The 19,597-nt window shown below is 39.0% G+C and overlaps 1 protein-coding gene across 1 annotated transcript in view; it reads right to left on the bottom strand.

Moving 5' to 3' along the window:
- LOC135235962 (nuclear GTPase SLIP-GC-like) overlaps positions 1 to 15,293 on the bottom strand; it is a 43,041-nt gene extending 27,748 nt beyond the window's left edge. Inside the window, exons 1-2 of the mRNA XM_064302063.1 lie at positions 15,089 to 15,293; positions 844 to 1,344 (exon numbers count right to left, since the gene is read on the bottom strand). Of these exons, the coding sequence (XP_064158133.1) occupies positions 844 to 1,344; positions 15,089 to 15,116 (529 nt within the window). The 5' untranslated portion in view covers positions 15,117 to 15,293. The remainder of the gene's footprint in view (positions 1 to 843; positions 1,345 to 15,088) is intronic.
- Between the last annotated feature and the right edge of the window lie 4,304 nt (positions 15,294 to 19,597).

The raw sequence follows: 19,597 nt of genomic DNA on the forward strand, positions 1-19,597 counted from the left end.
CTCCCAACTGGTTGAACATATTTAAAAAACATATGTTATTTATCTATGATTTTCTGTTGTTCTGGTGCCATGCTAGTTTACTCCGATAAATTTACAGAATGCTATTTCATCATCGCTCTTTCCCCAGCAATAATGCCAGATATACAGGTCATAACAAATGCACAGTGGTCAGCATTTCACTTATCTGCACATGCATTGTAACCAAATTATCACAAAGAATACAGGGATTGAGGGGGATTGCATCCTATACTGGCCGTGATGAAAGTGGCTGATTACAGTGAATAGGAATTCCAGGAAGAAGACAGTCGTTTTCTTTTCATATCTTTGCCAATACCCCTCAGGCTTCTTCATTGGTTCATGATCTTAGAGTTTCTGAAAAAATTTTTTCCAACCCAAATTAATTATGGTCCTATTAAACAGATTTTTCAGATTCGATTTTTGGAGCAAAACAGATGAGTATCATTATGTACATCTCTGAAAAGAAGTCATTTCAACTTCAAAGTAATTCTTACACTGCAATGATCGTTTAACAAATCATATTTGTGAATGCACTCGCTTTTTTAGAGTATACCACTACTTAGAATAAATTCTTATTGGAAAAATGTGATTTTTAAAAGTGTATAACATTGTCATGGTGGTATTTGTAGTCCATATCTATATATGACTACTAACTTTCGGTTGTATCTGTTTCTTCAAAATATTTTTCAGAGTAAAGCATCATTTTTTGTAAAAACTGAAATTTGTATCTACATTCAATTTACTGAACAACTAAATCACTTTCACCCTCCTCCACTTACTCATATGTGTGCTTTATATTTTACAAACATAGTGAAACCCACTTACCATATTTACATGGCACCAGATTTAGTCCATGGACCATTGTTTCAAGCTTTCTGATCCAGTAGAATTCCCTCTCTTTTAGTGCTTCAAAACCAGTGACCTGCTCAATTGGAAATAGAATCAGATCTTCAAGGGAATGGCCAATGTTGTTAAAATGATCAGAGATTGGCCGATGCTGGCGATGTCTGATGGAGCTTCTGTGCTCTTTGAATCTTTTTTGGAGTGTGGTTGCAGTCTTCCCAACATACTGCTTCGGGCATTTTTTGCACTGGATGATGTAGATGACACTTGGTGTCTTGCATGTCAGACGTTGGGTGATGTTGTACTGTTTTCCTGTAGCTGTGCTCTGAAATATAACAGCACCCTTCCATATATTCCTGCAGCAGAGGCATCCCTGGAATTTACACGTGTCAACACCTGTACGATAACCTGCAGTCCAGGAAGAAGGACCTGCTTCAGCCATGGGAGCAGTCTCTGGAACAGTCTCCTCTGTCCTGTGTTTCTCTGAGGGGAAAATGGGGTCAAATTAGGTTTCGGTGGCCTGACAAAATTATGTAAAGCTTCCTTAAATTCCACATGGTGTTAGTTATGCTATGACTTTTTTTTATTTGTCTATTAAGTCTTAACTGTGAGGCTAATGACTTTTTAACATCATTGACATTTGAAATATGTACATTTTTTATGTTCCAGCAGCTTGTAGTGTCAGACACCTTGATTCAAGCAAAGAGATTCAGTCAAACCACCCTTAAAGTAATAATCTCGAAGATTTTCATTAAAATAAATGTCTGTTAAGTCACTATCTATCGCCGATTTAGGTAACAGAATGGTGATTGAGCCTATTATTATATTAATTTATATTATTATTAATATAATAATTTATGATTAAAGAACTGGATGTCTGTGGCGACATTCCCGGGAAAAAATCACAAGCGGCGCATAGTTAGTGACGCGTTTCCCATCACCCATCAGTGGTTGGTCCGCCAGAGAGGGTAGGCGGAGCTAACGCAACAGGCTCGCTCTTCAACTCACTTGTGTGTGAGCGGTGTACTGTTTTTTCCGGTGTCTGCTAGCGTTACAATAACAGAGAAAAGTGGGGGGGTTATGGAACCGTAAAACGTTTTTGTGTAACGTGAGAGGTCATATTATTTGTTGATGTAGATTTCGTATTACATTTGATGACAATGTAACGTTACTAAATTACATAGCCTAGCTATTTGAACAGCTAACGCTAGCTACCGGACTATGTCGAAAGGCAACACTAGTTTAGACAACGTTGCGCACAGTATCCATCTCTCATAGCAGGTAACCTTGCGTTAGCTAGCTAGCTAATGTAATTAACACAATTTAATGTCAGCTAATAATTAGGAAAAACGCTAGCTAATGCTACCGACTGGTACCGACCTCGCAAAACATCTCTCGAATGCAATGCTACCTTGTTGCAACGTTGCAATGTAGCTAACTAAAGGTCAGTTCAGATCAATGATTCGCAACGAGACTGGATGCAACTTCCAAAATTCCAAGACGTCTAATTGTAAATGTTCTAACTGCACTTGGCAATTTGACAAGGTGGGTCTTTTGAGACCCCAGGCAACGGCTTCAGACGCTCTGCAACTAACCAGTTCACACCGCTACAATTTTCTCTGCAACATTCTAAAACCGTTTCGTCTCGTTGCGAATCACTGATGTGAATTGGCCTTAACGTTACCGTTATTTACATTGCCATCAAGTTCATCAATATATTATAATGATCGGAATGAAGCCGTCTTTACACAGAGCATTAACCAGGGGTATAGGTGGAGCAGAGCCAGGTCTGATTTCAGTGTAAAATGTCAAACAAGAGAAAACTAAATAAAAGAATACATCAGTATGAATTAGCGTTATTATTTTATTACGCTTCCTCATATGGTCCTTCAGCCTTGCCCTTTTTTGATGAAATCTCCTTTGCTTTTGTTTTATTATTCTTGTTCTGATTGCTAATTTAACACCCACTCCGCTTTATTCTCGAACAGTTTGCTAGCAAAACCGGAAACACCAGCGGTAACATTTTGCAAGACAGTTGTTTCAAAAATATTACACAACAATAATTCACGAGAAAGACCGTTTAGTGTGCTCGAGATACATAATTGTACAAGCCGCAGCGTATCCCGCAAATTCTTCTCTGCAGTGTAAAGATGTTCATACCGGGAAAAAGGTGGATAAAGAACCTCTGTGGAAATTGATCATCACTAATTCTACCCCAGGTCTGCTACAGCATTTTAACCCAGCTCGGCAGTGTAAAGACAGCTTAAGTTAGCCTAATGTTAGACAATGAATGAGTATGTACATAACGTTACTTTTATAACAACCATTTTTCAGTAAATAGTAAGTGTTATAGTTGGTGTGGCCCAGGTGCCAACTGATTGACGTCACACAGGTGACACTGGTTGGATCCGGTTGGATCTCTGGGAAGTGAGGTCCAAAAGCACACCTGCAATTACTGCTTTTCGCCATTGGTACCGCCAAAGAGAACGAAACAGAAATCTTTGAGATTGTAACTTTAAGCTTATAAAATTCTGCCAAATGCTTATATGGTCTGAAATATAAGAAACAGGGAAAGGTTTTGCCTGAATATCATGACACAAACAGGGGGGTGGGGCCTTTATTTAAGGACAAGAAAGAGGCATTCCAGGCCTGGTTAGCACAGGGAGCCTCTGATGCAGCAGACAGGTAATGGCAGGCGAAAAAGGCAGATGCTGCAGCAATGGCAGAAGCAAATACCAGGGCTTGGAAGGAGTTTGGAGAGGAGTAGGAGTAGGAATTTTGGTCAGCCGCAAAGTAGTTCTGGAAATACATTCGGCATCTCAGGAGGGGAAAGCGGGACACTATCCAGGCTATTATTCGCAGGAATGGTGAAACTAGGCACACATCATATAGGCCTAATGAAAAAAAAAAGTATTCAATTGAAAAGTTATCTAGGAATGTAGGCCTTTAGCTAAATTATTACCTGAAGCTCCTTGGTGGCTAATGTCAAAATCATAATTGCACAATGTTTTGAGGGGCGGAGGCACGGCCATTGCTCCTGATATTTTTTGAGGAACTTCTGGGAGTCATGGACTCGCTTCTTTTTAGTAGGTCTGCTGCTCTCTCACTCTCTCCTTGTTAGTATCCTCGTCGTCTGACGTCATGTCGCCACCACAACATAACTATTCAATGCGTGAAATGTCATGGTGAAACCTGTCCGTGGTTTTTAAGATCACAGGGCAGGAAGCACAGCTGAGCTCCGGTTAAATCCATATGGCTTTGCAATATTGTAGCCGGTTAACTGAACATGTAGACAGTACGTGATAATGCAGTGTATATGTTCGGTGAATGGCAGGTAGGTGTGGTGCAAAATCAATAATTGAGAAGTAATAGACAATTATTAGTGAGGGAAAAGCAGGTTAAAGAAAGACCACTAGACCAAGAACAGACTAACTATTATGTCCAATGGGGACACATTTTGTTTGTGGGAGAGGCGGCAGGAAAAATAAGAATGAGAAAAAAAAGAAGGAGAAAACCCAAAATCCCCTTAGTCTGGGGCATTATTGTGTGGACATGTGAAGTTGTTTATGAATTCTGTCTGTTGAAATGGGGTCAGAATGTACAGAATTGAATGTTTTTAAGGGCTGAGTGTCTGTGGCTGTTGTGGTTATTTCTGTGGGGAACGCTGAAAAGTGCCAAACTCTCGGTGCTGGGCATGCCCCCGCCAAGACGTAACTTGGGGGGATGGCATACCTGCCATCCCAATTATTTAAGTCACAGGTTGACAGAATGCATCTGGCCTCATTCACCGGGGGTTGGCAGTTTCACTTTTTGAACATGTTTTCGCTGTATATACACAATATGCCCTAAAGTATCTGGACACCCCTTGGTCTGGGGCTGTTATCTCATGGTTTGGGCTAGACCCCTTAGTTCCAGTGAAGGCAAATCTTAATGCAAAGACATTCTAGCCTCTGTGCTTCCAACTTTGTGGCAAGACATGCCTCCGGGCATACAGCAAGGTCCATACAGAAATGGTTTTGTCAAGAGTGGTGTGTAAAAGTTTGACTGGCTTGCACTGAATCATGACTAGAATCCCATCAAACACCTTTGGGATCAATTGGAAAGTCAACTGCGAGCCAGGCCTAATAGCCAAATCAGTCACTGACCTCACAAATAGTCTCCTGGATGAATGGAAGCAAATCCCTGCAGCAATGGAGGACGGAGTGTAGCACAGTGGGTAAGGAACTGGGCTTGTAACCGAAAGGTTGCAGGTTCGATTCCCGGGTAGGGCACTGCCGTTGTACCCTTGAGCAAGGTACTTAACCGAAATTGCTTCAGTATATATCCAGCTGTATAAAATGGATACGATGTAAAATGCTATGTAAAAGTTGTGTAAGTCGCTCTGGATAAGAGCGTCTGCTAAATGCCTGTAATGTAATGTAATGTAATGCAATGTTCCATCATCTACTTGACCTTAAACAGAGGCCCCTCCCCATTTTTGTGGCACAATTTTCAGGCCACACCTTTTTCCTTTTTCTTATATTGTATACCATATGAGCACTTGGAAAAATCTTATAAGGTTAAGGGCGGTTTGACTGAATTTATTTGATTAAATCAACAAGACCAACTTGACACTATAAACTTGAGATAAAAAGGTTTTAAAGCTGGAAATCATACTTTATCAGTCACAATAAAATACAGTAAGGTACTACATATTTGACTTTGTTGAGACAGGAAGTATGTTGATTATGTGATTTTAAACCTGTTAGCCAGATATGTTAGGTTAACACTTTATAATAATGTCTGTTAATAGATCATTAGTAAGGCATTTGCTCAGTATTTACTCACAACTAATAAATAATTATTCCTACATTTACAAACATCTGTAAATGTATTCATTACAATTGTTATTTAATTAATGTAGTTAAGCATTATTTCCCAACATATTTCACAATAATTGTTACCGAATTATTAACTGTTATCAATATTCGTGCATAATTTTCTAAACACTATAAAATATATTGAAAAATTGCTTATCAAACAAACAACAAAAATGCAATTTCAGAGCACAGCTTTCACAACACATCTCAGTTTGGCTAAAAAGGAGAATATTTAGTGTGTAGTTTAGCATACTCTACGTTCAGCACTGCAGGCAAAGTTTCTTGTCTGCCAATTCATTTTACAAAAATATTCTTATTCTGCCACAAGCCAACAGACGTGTAAATAAAGAGCCTAGCACTGTATGAACAGAATTGAAGACACTTAACCAGTTGTGATGGTATACAGTATGCTAATTAAATATACAGTAAATATTTGACCGTTGATGGACTCACCAGTGTTTCAATGAAGGGACAAAATAATGTAATCTTCACTTGTTGTTTTTCAAGCCTTCTAATAATTTTGAAAGGAAGTTGCTCTCTGTTATCATCTACTTTCTGTTCAGCAGGTTTTGTTTTCTACAGTACACCCCGCCCAGCTGTATCATTTTACTGTGACATCACAGTAAAATGTATTTGTTGCCAGTGTTTGTTTAAACAAATCGTGTTCTGATATGCCCTTAAGTAAGGGACTGATCTGCTGTCGGGCTGACAGATGGCTTGATAATGTTTTATGGAATTACATTTCTCCTCGGCCAGAATTGTTTTGATTGGTTTGAGTGAAGGTCTTAAGGGGCATGGGTCATGAAGGAAATATTGTTACACATTTGAGGGCTACTGGAGATTAGCTGCAAACTAATGACCACACTTTTTAAATGTGTGTCTGGGAACTGAAGGAAATTGAAACAAGTGTGTTATGTATATGGGTTGTGTTTTATCACTTGTGAGTAAATAATGAGCAAATGCCTTTCCAATGATCTCTCAACCCTCCTATTATGTTTGGGGTCAATTTGACCCCATTCAATATCTACTAATGCTAAAAACATGGTTAACATAATTTTTTCAGCTAGATTTTTTGTGACTATTCCTAATTTTATGGGGAGAACATCGTAAAGATAAAATTAACTCAATGGTGTTTTTTCTCTGATGAGAATGAGGCCCTTGAGCTACCACATTGTGACCCTCCTGTCATCTCTCAACCTACAAGAATTTACACATTCACTTCCAATAATGGAAAACTGTTATGGTCCCGCTCCCCAGTTGAAAGACAAGGAAGGCTTAGTGCTGCTAATGTTATCAAAATGGTTCCAGGCCCCATCAGATTTGTTAATAGTCATGTACAAGACATAAAATCTGTATTTGGACTGCATTTGGACCATAGCGTTATGGACTTTTGACTCATCTGAATGACTTCACCTGCCTTGGAGTGAAGCGTTATGGACATTTGACTCATCTGAATGAAGAATTGATGCCCACGGGCACCTAGTTGAACTGTTATGTTCATTTTCTCTCAAAACTAAATTCTGGTGATTCATTTATTTTTTGTTGGTCTTTCTTCATTATTGAATAACTGTTGTGTGTTACTTAGTGATGTTCTGAAGTGTTTTCTGAACCTAAACATTTGAAATTTCCTAGGGTCAGATTGTCAGATTTTAGTGTGCATTACAATTCGATGCTGGATTTATTCTGAAATCCAAGCATGAAACATAATTCCCATTGATCACAGGCAGAATGCGCCATTTAGCAGCCCGGATGTATAAGGTTATTATCCTACAGTGAAATGAAATGAGCTGACGTTACGTATTCAAAATGAAATATTTGCAATGCAAATAAAGAAATATATAGGGGTAGCCACCTCTTTATAACACGAATTCCAACCTTTAACACAAACACTGAATTTAAAGAAACAAATTTTGTTGAAAGTTTATCAGTTTACCATTGGATGGATGGAATTAACTTAATTCGCTCAAGTGAAACTAGCCGGCATCATGATGGATGGCCACTGTTTAAAGCCATTTTTCTCACTTTTTCCTTTTTTTTTGCATGGACAATGCATGTAAACTCTGTCATTGAGTATGAGAGAGACAAATAGAGAGAGGGCTTTGAATGTGGACCCAGCTCAAATTATATTGTTAAATAAAAAGATAAAACATTCTAAGTACTATTTTGTGTGTGTGTGTGTGTGTCTGTGCGCGCACGTGTATGTGTGCGTGTCAGGGGATCGGGATCAGCAAAAAGACATAGTAATCATCTCCCTCATCTTTCTAGGTTGCTGCTGGGGGAAGAAGGAAGTGGAAGAGGTGCCAGGTCTGCATGACGTCAAGATGAGCACGACATGTGCGACGTGCAAAATTTAGAATGTAACGTGCATTTGCACAAAGCATACCGTGACGACTTGTCCCTCATGTGCTGTGTATATACACAGATACACACGCACACACACACACACGCCTCATTCATATTGCTCATCTCTTGTTCATTTTTGTTCATTTCTGGTTCTAAACATTCTAAACATTGCATAAATAAAGATTACTTTCAATAAAAATCCTTATGACTCATTTGGCTTGATTTTAAGTGAACGGGTCAATTTGACCCTGAACAGAAGAGGTGTCATCTCTATTTAGCAACATCACCCCATGAAAAATAAATGTTTAAAAATGTAAAACAAATTTAAAATTAAATGTTATATAAAACTAGTGTATTTTATATCTAGGTTTTTCCAATATACAGAAACAAGTTTGAACATGTATTTTTTATGAAAAACGAGTGAATTATCGTAATGAAACCATGATCTGTGAGAGGTGAATAACACCATTGCACTAAATTTTGATGGAATTGTTAGTAATTAGGTACCCAAACAATGTTTATTAGGATTTTTTGGTTTCTGACAACTTTTGGATTTTTAAACATTCACCGGGTCACATTGACCCAGGAACATTTTTGCTGTACCTGAAAAATGAACAGAACAGGAGGGTTAATTTTTTGCCTCTGAATTCAACTCTTCAAATTATCAGTAACTCATTTTCACTTTTATATTTCCATGTTCACAAATTAATAATCAAAAATTCAAATGTTAAAAAATTCAAATAATACATATTCAAGTTGCTCAAGTGTAATGTACATATGTATAATATATACATATAATAAACAGTAAGGGTAGGTATGAATGTGCTAAGATATATACAGTATGAACAGTATTTACAGAATGAACAGTATGAACAGAGTGGTATAAATACACTGAGGTATAGACAGTGTGAACACTAGTATGGACAGTAGGAAATGAGAATGCTAGGAAATGTAGAGTAACAGCTCGAGGTATGATAAGAATACGATGTACACTCTATAGATCAGATATAAACACTATAGACAGTAGTATAAATATGAATATGGCCAGCAGCCATACCACCACGCACTCTACTCCTGCTGACTGGCTGAAGCTAAGCAGGTGTGGGCTTGGTTAGTACTTGGATGGGAGACCACCAGGAAATACTGAGTTGCTGCTGGAAGTGGTGTTGGTGGGCCAGCAGGGGGCAGTCTTCCCTCTGGTCAAATAAACTTAAAAATAAAATTAAAAATAAATGCCCCAGTGCAGTGACGGGGACACTGTGCTGTAGGAGATGCCGTCTTTCGGATGAGACGTTAAACCGAGGTCCTGACTCACTGTGGTCATTAAAGATCCCAAGACACTCGGGGATTAAAGTTCTTCGTCGCTACGACGGATTTCCGTCAATTGGATTCCAGAGAAGCCATGTATGAGATCAGGGTAGATCCGAAGGGGGAAAAAAAGTGAGGGGAGGGGGGTGTTACAGAACTTAGGAATAGCGCTACCAGGTGATAGGTAAATGATTTGTACAGGCATACAATCTACTTGGATGTGGGTAATTATATAATGTTCTTTTAATGATGTTATTTTATTTACATTAGCCTACTTATGAATTTTGCCATACGATTGTCTACTATCAGTTCCTTATGTTGTAATGGAGACGGATCGGGTAATGGAGCCCTATAGGCTAGCCTATTGATGCTGCTGGAAGACTGGGCCTTCTCTTATGCTACCAGTGGCGGCTGGTGATAAAAGTTTTTGGGGGGGTGCAGTTTTGGGGGAGACCAAACAAACCGAAGCAGCATTTCATAGCTCAGAAAATAAAATAAAATAAATAAATCTAAAAACAACACAACACACTGTAATGTTGCCTAAACACTGGCCAGTAGCACTACTTGAACATATTTTGCCCTCCTTAATAATATAAAGTAATATGTAGAGATGACAAAATGCCCATTTCACCTACATCACTTAAAGTTACCAACAGGAAACAGCTAAATTTCTAAATATGGAACTACTAGAGTCATTTTTACTGCCACTGTTACATTCTATGAAGTCATAAAGAGTAGGAAAATATTAGCTAACTCAAAGGTCATTTATAGAGCCTTCTGCTGCCATCTGCTGGTCAAAATGTGAACGGAACGGAATATCCGGGGATTATCGGAGCTCTCACTCTTATCATGGCCACACAAAGCCAACTCAAATGCTCCACAAAATTGCACACAGTCTATTATTCTGGACAAGATGTGTCGATTTTGTCATCTCTTCGTTGTGCCTTCTAATACCAATCCTGTAGCCTTCATCTAGCTGTTCAATTCAATTCAATTTTATTTGTATAGCGCTTTTAACAAAGGAGCTTTGTCACAAAGCAACTTTACAGAGAACCAGCCCCCAGAGAGTAAGCCTAGGGCAACAGTGGCAAGGAAAAACTCCCTGACTGATAACAGGAAGTTTTAGCGCTTTTAACAAAGGAGCTTTGTCACAAAGCAGCTTTATAGAGAACCAGCCCCCAGAGAGTAAGCCTAGGGTAACAGTGGCAAGGAAAAACTCCCTGACTGATAACAGGAAGAAACCTTGAGCAGAACCGGACTCAGAGGGGGAACCCATCTGCCGTGGGCAGGCACTGGTTTGTTATGGAAAGTCAGTACTGGCAGGAGGCGTGGGTGCCCAGCTGGTCTAGCTGGTCTAGGGGGGGGGGTGCTCAACAAGCTTGGGCTGTTAGGGGGTTCAAAAGGTATATTAGCAAACAGAGCAGAAGAGACAGAGGTGCTTGCGTGCAATAAGGAAAACCCCAGCAGAATAAGGCTATAGCAGCATAGCTAAGGGAAACAGAGGCAGGGGCCAGTGCAGCCATGAGGGCAGGCTTGCGACAGTCATCACCAGACCATGGCCGGTTCAGCTTAACACAGCACTACCAATGATGATCCAGTAACAGCACTAAACGCTCAGTCCACCAGAGACTCTATAGCTATGCCCGCCACCCACTCCTGCCCCTCAAATATAGGAGAGACCAAAAAGATATATTTTGAGCCTAGCTTTAAATAAGGTGATAGTGTCTGCACCTCAAACATGGGCAGGCAACTTGTTCCACAGGAGGGGAGCACGATAGGAGAAGGCTCTACCACCTATGGTACTTTTAGCTATTCTAGGAATAACAAGGATGGCTGCACCCTGCAAACAGAGCGTTTGTGAGGGAATATAAGGAATAAGTAAATCATTTAAGTACAAAGGGGCAAGCCCATGTAAGGCTTTAAAAGTAAGTAGTATTTTTTTTAAAATTCGGAATTTAACTGGCAGCCAGTGAAGTGATGCTAGCACTAGGCTGATGTGTTCGAATCTCCTTGTTCTAGTGAGAATACAAGCCGCTGAATTTTGATTTAGCTGGAGCCCTTTCAGGGAGGAATTTGCACATCCAGACAAAAGAGCATTGCAGTAATCTAATCTTGAAGTAAAAAAAGCATGAACTAGCTTTTCTGCATCATGTAAGGACAGTATTTTCCAAATTTTTGAGATATTTCTCAAGTGATAAAAAGCAACCCTAGAGATGTTTTTAATATGTATATCAAATGCAAGATCTGGATCAAAGGTAACACCAAGATCTTTGATTACAGCACTTGAAGTAATGGAGATTCCATCAATGTTAAGCATATAGTCAGATAGTTTGCATCTGAGGGACTTGGGCCCCACTACCATTATCTCAGTCTTATCGGAGTTTAGCAAGAGAAAATTTTGGGTCATTCATTCCTTTATGTCTATAAGACAGGCTTTGATCTTAGACAGCTGGACAACTTCATCAAGTTTAACTGATAGATACAACTGGGTGTCATCTACATAGCAGTGGAAATTAATGCCATGTTTGCGAATAACTTGTCCCAGGGGGAGCATATAAAGAGAGAAGAGCAAAGGTCCAAGCACAGATCCTTGTGGTACTCCATATCTAACCCTGGATTTATAAGAGGAATCATTATTAAAATGCACAAATTGATATTGGTCTGATAGGTATGATCTGAACCAAGAGAGAACCTGTCCACGGAGGCTTACAAGATTTTCAAGCCTATCCAGAAGGATGAGGTGATCAACTGTTCAGAAATGCTAAGCCTGCCAAAAAAATCTAGTCTCATACTATTGTCTTGACGGCTGCGGCTACTTTCGTGCCTTTTGCATTTTTCAGAAATATGTTATAGGTCTTGTACCCCCGTCGTTGTCCACAATGCTTCGGTGCCGACACTTTGAAATAGCAAACAGGGAAAGCAATAAAAGGTATTACTTACACCACATACAGCTAGCCAACTCTGTTTGTCATAACTAGAGCGGGGAGAAGCTCCGGTGTAGGCTAGCCCTCGATCACTTGCCTGCTGCTGAATTTGTAAATTTGGTCGGTCCGGCCCAAGATCCTCTTTTTTTCTTCCAGTGAACGCCTTGTGAAAGGGCGTTTTTGTAAGGAAATAACCAAATTTTCTTTGATTTCCGCGGTTCTACTTAAAGTTGCCATCTCCAGTAAGGACAGTCGCGCATCCGTAGTTATATCAATGGCGCGCGTGGACATGAAAGATAGCATCGAGAATTGTCCAATCACATTAGATCAAAAAACAAAAAAACCATACCAATTCGCTGCCAATAAAAGTAGGAGTGTGGAAAATCTGAAGCAACCATTTAGAGAGCAGCCTCAGGTCACTTGCTTGCAAAAAGTTGAAGGACCTACTACACACTCATTTGGCCGGCGCCCTTCACCCATGAAGTAGGCTATAATCACACAGAAATTAACCAAATACAATTTGATTTTGGAACCAATTTTTAATGAATGCTGACAGACCAACAGGCGCATTGTACGAGTAAACGATTTTTATTTTATAATTATTTCGCATTTAGGGGGGGCGGCGCCCCAGCGCCCCGCATTAAAGAACCGCCACTGTATGCTACTAATTAAAGCCACAAACTGAAAATCATACACTTCCTTTATTGACAATATAACAATAACATGTATAATAACGAAACAATCGGACACGATAATATAGCCCCACGATGTATTGAAGTAGGCTAATCAATTAATCACGTCTCGGCGGACCCGCGCACATTCAACTTTAGTCTACAGACAAGCCGACGTTAGATTAACACCAAAATATACATTTATAAACATGACAAGATATCCCAAAACCCCCAAATTACGAGAGTCTTAATGTCCAGCAAGCAACAGAAATAGTTCAAATACGAATAAAGTTAATCAAGGTTGCAATCAAAGTCAAAGTTTGTGACGAAGAAGGAGCGAGAAGCCGCGGTTCAAAAAGGAACAACCTGCAATCTCACTACTCCGACGAACGAGAAGAAAGCAATCCTTTTGCAACCACCCACATCTTCCGACCGAGAATAATCCACAAGGAAAGTTTATTCCAGCAGCTAACCTGCAAGCGCACACCAATTTCCCTTCATCCCTAGCACTTGGCCTGTGAGGACGTCCTATCCGTCTTCATTATATAATATAATTAACTGATAGCACACACAATACATAGCATAATTCAAGAGTAATGGAAAGAGAATACCACGTTATTATTAAAAGAAAATAACATGCAGATAGACTTTTAATGGGTGGCCATTGTAGTGGGACATATGGGTTTGAAGGGTTTTGTCACGTCGTTGTATGTAGGCTACATTTTGTGATGTTATGCTACTGCTTTGTGTGTGCGTGTGAGCGTATGACAGTAGCGCAAACTCACTGTGTCCCGTAGGCTATACAGCCGCCGGGCTCACGGTGTCCCGGACAACAATATTTGCTTAATAAATGCTTCAGAAAAGATTAATCACTGTCAGGTCAGCAAACGTTCGCCTTGTTCGCTGAACTTGAACGCACCTCAGAAAACCTGCCCTGAGGTTTTAACTAAACTAATGTTGTCTTTCTTGACATGGTCCGGTAGCTAGCGTTAGCTGTGCAAATAGCTATGTAATTTAGTAAAGTTACATTGTCATTAAATGTAATACGAAATCTACATCAACAAATAATATGATCTCTCATGTTACACAAAAACTTTTTAGGGTTCCATAACAGAGAAAGGGGGGGTTGGGGGAGTTATTGTAACGCATGCAGACACTGGAAAAAACAGTACGCCGCTCACACACGTGAGTTGAAGAGCGAGCCTGTTGCGTTAGTTCCGCCCACCCTCTCTGGCGGACCAACCACTGATGGGTGATGAAAAACGCGTCACTAACTGTGCGCCACTTGTGATTTTTTCCCGGGAATGTCACCACAGACACCAAGTTTTTTAATCATGAATTATGATAATAATAATAGTATTAATTAATGTAAAAATAGGCTCAATCACCATTGTGTTACCGAATGCAGCGATGGATAGTGACTTAAGACATTTATTTTAATGAAAATCTTTGAGATTATTACTTTAAACCTGCACTTTTTATAATAAATAGTACCATAAATGCATGGGAGAAAATTTTAGGGCAAGAAACAAACATCCTTAAATTTACTTGTATCTGGAATAACCCATCATTAACTATTCAAAACACCCAATTATGCTGGGAATCATGGATAAATTGTGGAATCATGTCAAAATACATCAGATATTATAAAAATGAGTAGCATACTCATTTCAGGAGCATAAAAACAAATATAAGCTAAAATATACAGAAATATTTAAATACTTACAATAAAATTGGATAATGCAAAACTTTACCAGAGTGTGAAATACTCATGCATAATTGATAAATACAGTAAAATATTTTTTGGAAAAAATTGCTTATCAAACAAACAACAAAAATGCTATTTTCTCAACGCAACTCAGTATGGCTAAAAACAGGAGAGTATTTCTGGAGTATGTAGTTTTGCATACTCTACATTCAGCACTCCAGGCAAAGTTTCTCATCTCTGCCAATTCAACCCATGTGCCAACAGAAGAGTAAATAAAGAGCCAAGCACTATATGAACAGAATTGGAGACAGCCAGTGTGGGATACACATACCAGCTCATACACTTACCCAGTTGCAATGATTTACAGTGCCGTAGTTAAATATGCAGTAAATATTTCACCGTTGACGGCCTCACCAGTGTTTGAATGAAGGGAAGAGCTCATGTAATCTTGTCTTGTTGCTTTTCAAGCCTACCAATGAGTTTAAAACTGCCAGGTCGTCACTGTAAAAGAGTGTGTGTTCTCAATGACCTGTCTGGTTAAATAAAGGTAATGAAAACAATGTTAGTTTCATGTTCTGCAGAACACCCCGCCCAGCTTCAGTTGGTCTGTTTTTTAAATTCAAGGTGTGTATCCTATTGCTAAACTTGTTTCCATAGCAACTGTGATGTCACATTCAAATATTTGTAGATATGTTTGTTTCCAGAGTCTTTTTTTTTTTTAAGACAATTGTTGTCTCGCAGGTAATTAAGTATGGGACTGTTCTTTTGTTGGTGTGACAGACGGTAACATTTCCCTCAGTCCAGCGTCCATTTTTGTTCGCTGCAAACTACCTTTTCAGACCGTTCGCGGCGAACACAAAGCTAACGGAAAAAAGTTGAAAATAGTTTGCAAACGTTCGCCTTGTTCGCTGAACTTGAACGCACCTCAGAAAACCTGCCCTGAGGTTTTAACTAAACTAATGTTGTCTTTCTTGACATGGTCCGGTAGCTAGCGTTAGCTGTGCAAATAGCTATGTAATTTAGTAAAGTTACATTGTCATTAAATGTAATACTAAATCTACATCAACAAATAATATGATCTCTCATGTTACACAAAAACTTTTTAGGGTTCCATAACAGAGAAAGGGGGGGTTGGGGGAGTTATTGTAACGCATGCAGACACTGGAAAAAACAGTACGCCGCTCACACGTGAGTTGAAGAGCGAGCCTGTTGCGTTAGTTCCGCCCACCCTCTCTGGCGGACCAACCACTGATGGGTGATGAAAAACGCGTCACTAACTGTGCGCCACTTGTGATTTTTTCCCGGGAATGTCACCACAGACACCAAGTTTTTTAATCATGAATTATAATAATAATAATAGTATTAATTAATATAAAAATAGGCTCAATCACCATTGTGTTACCGAATGCAGCGATAGATAGTGACTTAAGACATTTATTTTAATTAAAATCTTCGAGATTATTACTTTAAACCTGCACTTTTTATAATAAATAGTACCATAAATGCATGGGAGAAAATGTTAGGGCAAGAAACAAACATCCTTAAATTTACTTGTATCTGGAATAACCCATCATTGACTATTCAAAACACCCAATTATGCTGGGAATCATGGATATATTGTGGAATCATGTCAAAATACATCAGATATTATAAAAATGAGTAGCATACTCATTTCAGGAGCATAAAGACAAATATAAGCTAAAATATACAGAAATATTTAAATACTTACAATGAAATTGGATAATGCAAAACTTTACCAGAGTGTGAAATACTCATGCATAATTGATAAATACAGTAAAATATTTTTTGGAAAAAATTGCTTATCAAACAAACAATAAAAATGCTATTTTCTCAACGCAACTCAGTATGGCTAAAAACAAGAGAGTATTTCTGGAGTATGTAGTTTTGCATACTCTACATTCAGCACTCCAGGCAAAGTTTCTCATCTCTGCCAATTCAATCCATGTGCCAACAGAAGTGTAAATAAAGAGCCAAGCACTATATGAACAGAATTGGAGACAGCCAGTGTGGGATACACATACCAGCTCATACACTTAACCAGTTGCAATGATTTACAGTGCCGTAGTTAAATATGCAGTAAATATTTCACCGTTGACGGCCTCACCAGTGTTTGAATGAAGGGAAGAGCTCATGTAATCTTGTCTTGTTGCTTTTCAAGCCTACCAATGAGTTTAAAACTGCCAGGTCGTCACTGTAAAAGAGTGTGTGTTCTCAATGACCTGTCTGGTTAAATAAAGGTAATGAAAACAATGTTAGTTTCATGTTCTGCAGAACACCCCGCCCAGCTTCGGTTGGTCTGTTTTTTAAATTCAAGGTGTGTATCCTATTGCTAAACTTGTTTTCATAGCAACTGTGATGTCACATTCAAATATTTGTAGATATGTTTGTTTCCAGAGTCTTTTTTTTTTTTTTTAAAGACAATTGTTGTCTCGCAGGTCATTAAGTATGGGACTGTTCTTTTGTTGGTGTGACAGATGGCTTGTTAGTGTTTTATGCAATTAAATTTTTTCAGAGACCAGTGAAGGTCTGAGAGGCATGGTTTATGACGGAAACATTGTTATACACTTGAGGGCTGCTAGCTAATTCTAATGGGGGGGGGGTGTCAGAACCAGAAGCGAAACGAAAAGCTAACGTTACAGGAAGCGTTAACCACAAAGTCCCGAAGGACAAAGGAAACTGAACACCAGAAACTAAAACACAAAACAAGATCCTTGGGAGAGCAACTCCCGCACACACAGGATCATAAACCAAAAGAAAACGCGGAGTAAAAAACGACTCCGTAAAACTGGCTCGAGAAGCCAAAAACTACCAGTGAAAACCAGGGCGAAAAAGAAAGGGGGCAGTGGTACAGAGGCGAAGCTCTGGCACCAAACCCAAAACTGGTCTTAAAAAAGACAACCGAGTAGCAAAATTACTCAGCGAAAAGAAAAAGCCTGAGACAAAGCTCAGAAAGACACAAACAAAATACAATACCAGGGACAACGTCCCAATACCCAGCGGCTCACACAAGCTCAAAATAAAAGTAGAAAATACCCTAAGGCGTCAGAATGCACTCGCTGCGCTAAGAGGCTGATCGCCTTTAAAGGAGAACACAGAATCACCCACGAACACAATTCTGTACACTGTACACTGTACACAGTCCACCGAGTACCTATACCTAACCGGCTTAGTGAAAAAACAGGTTTAACACAAGAAGAAAGAAATTCCCAGACGCCAGGTGCCTTCTAGTGGCAGCCCAAGGCCACTGCACCCCAGACCCATGACACTAATGAACACAGTTTCATAATGTGTGTCTGGGAATTGAAGAAAATTATGAATGATTATCAGTAAAATAAAAAATCTCCAAGAACTGTGTTATGCAGGGGAGAGTGGGGCAATATGTATATATGTATACATATTTTAAAACCCCTTTTGTTGAGGCATTATTCCAATACACAAAATACAGGACTTCACTTTAAAAAATAAATAAATGAATTTTTTTTTAAATAATAAAAAACACCCCACATGTAACATGTAAAGAAGCCAAATGTAACCTGGGGCAAAATGTACCATCAGGTTTTTTGGTGGATGCATTGAGCTTGAACAACGTATTTCAGGTTAGACATGTAGAATTACCCTCTCTTTGTCAGGATATTTAAAAAACAATTTCGGGAGATATTGCCAAAAGTCTATCGTGGCTATATGAAAAAGATTTTTAAAAATGTTAACCGGAAGTGTTTTTGGCAACTGTATACATGTAAAAGAATCCAAGTTTATGCCATTGTAAACAGTCTTTTAGTGAATTTTAATATACTGTACTGGCTTGCTGGGATTTCTTGCTGGATAAAAGTAACAGACAACCCCCCCCCCCCTTGTGATGAGTCCGTGATGAGTGATATTTGCTGGGTGACATTATATTATCACAGAGGTGGGTCCCAATGTCAGCGGGGTTGGTTGGCACACTCATTTTGGGGTTGTGCCAACCAACACTGGTATCTGTGTAGTTAATGTGATAGCATGCATTGTACATATATGTGCCAACGTATACATATATGTACTATGCATGTGTCATCACATTATTAACTGCACAATCCCTATTGTACATAATATTTATTATTACTTTTATATTTAATATGTTTATTCCAATGAATATTCATATTTTCTGGTTATTCTTATTTATAATTAAATATTGAACATTGTTTCCATTAGTTGCTTCTTTCTTTGTAAATATAGCATTTTAACATTATGCCACCCAACCCCATTAAATGCACCATATGACTTGAATCACTGGTGAGTTAATATTAGAAGACATTAGTGGACATTAAAATATATGCATGTATGGCTGAGACCTTAACTTTTCATTTGCAACTGGTTAGAATATTCTAACATAAATTATGCCGGAGAAATACGGCAAAGTGAAAAGTGTGCTAACCAACCCCAGTCTCCCCTACTTGCATGCCACCAATGACAGAAAATAGCTGACCTAAGATTGAGTGTTTTTAATAGACTCCATCTTGATATTTCTTAAGATATGTTTATACCACAGGTCTTGATGCCCTGTTCCGATTTTTTTCTTATATCCCATTTTTATGACCGACTGTTTACATCTACTTTTTGAAGTGACCCATATCCGATCCCTGTGCTCACACGGTTCACACTTGAAACAACACGTATGCACACAATGGTTTGTTAACGATACCAATGTAAACAACCACGTCGACACGGCCATATCACCATCTGCAATGGACACAAAACGAGAGAAATAACAATTCAAGTTGTTGCTTTTCAAAGAGCCTTAGGTTCGCAACGATCATCCCCTGTATCTTGGCCTATACCGACTCTTCGTCCCAAATACGTAAAAGGATGTAGACTTGGTTTTCCCATTGGACAGTCCTCCATTTAACTTCTTTTAACATTTACCGT

This window comes from Anguilla rostrata, chromosome 1 (genome assembly GCF_018555375.3).
Source record: "Anguilla rostrata isolate EN2019 chromosome 1, ASM1855537v3, whole genome shotgun sequence".
Lineage (NCBI taxonomy): Eukaryota > Metazoa > Chordata > Actinopteri > Anguilliformes > Anguillidae > Anguilla > Anguilla rostrata.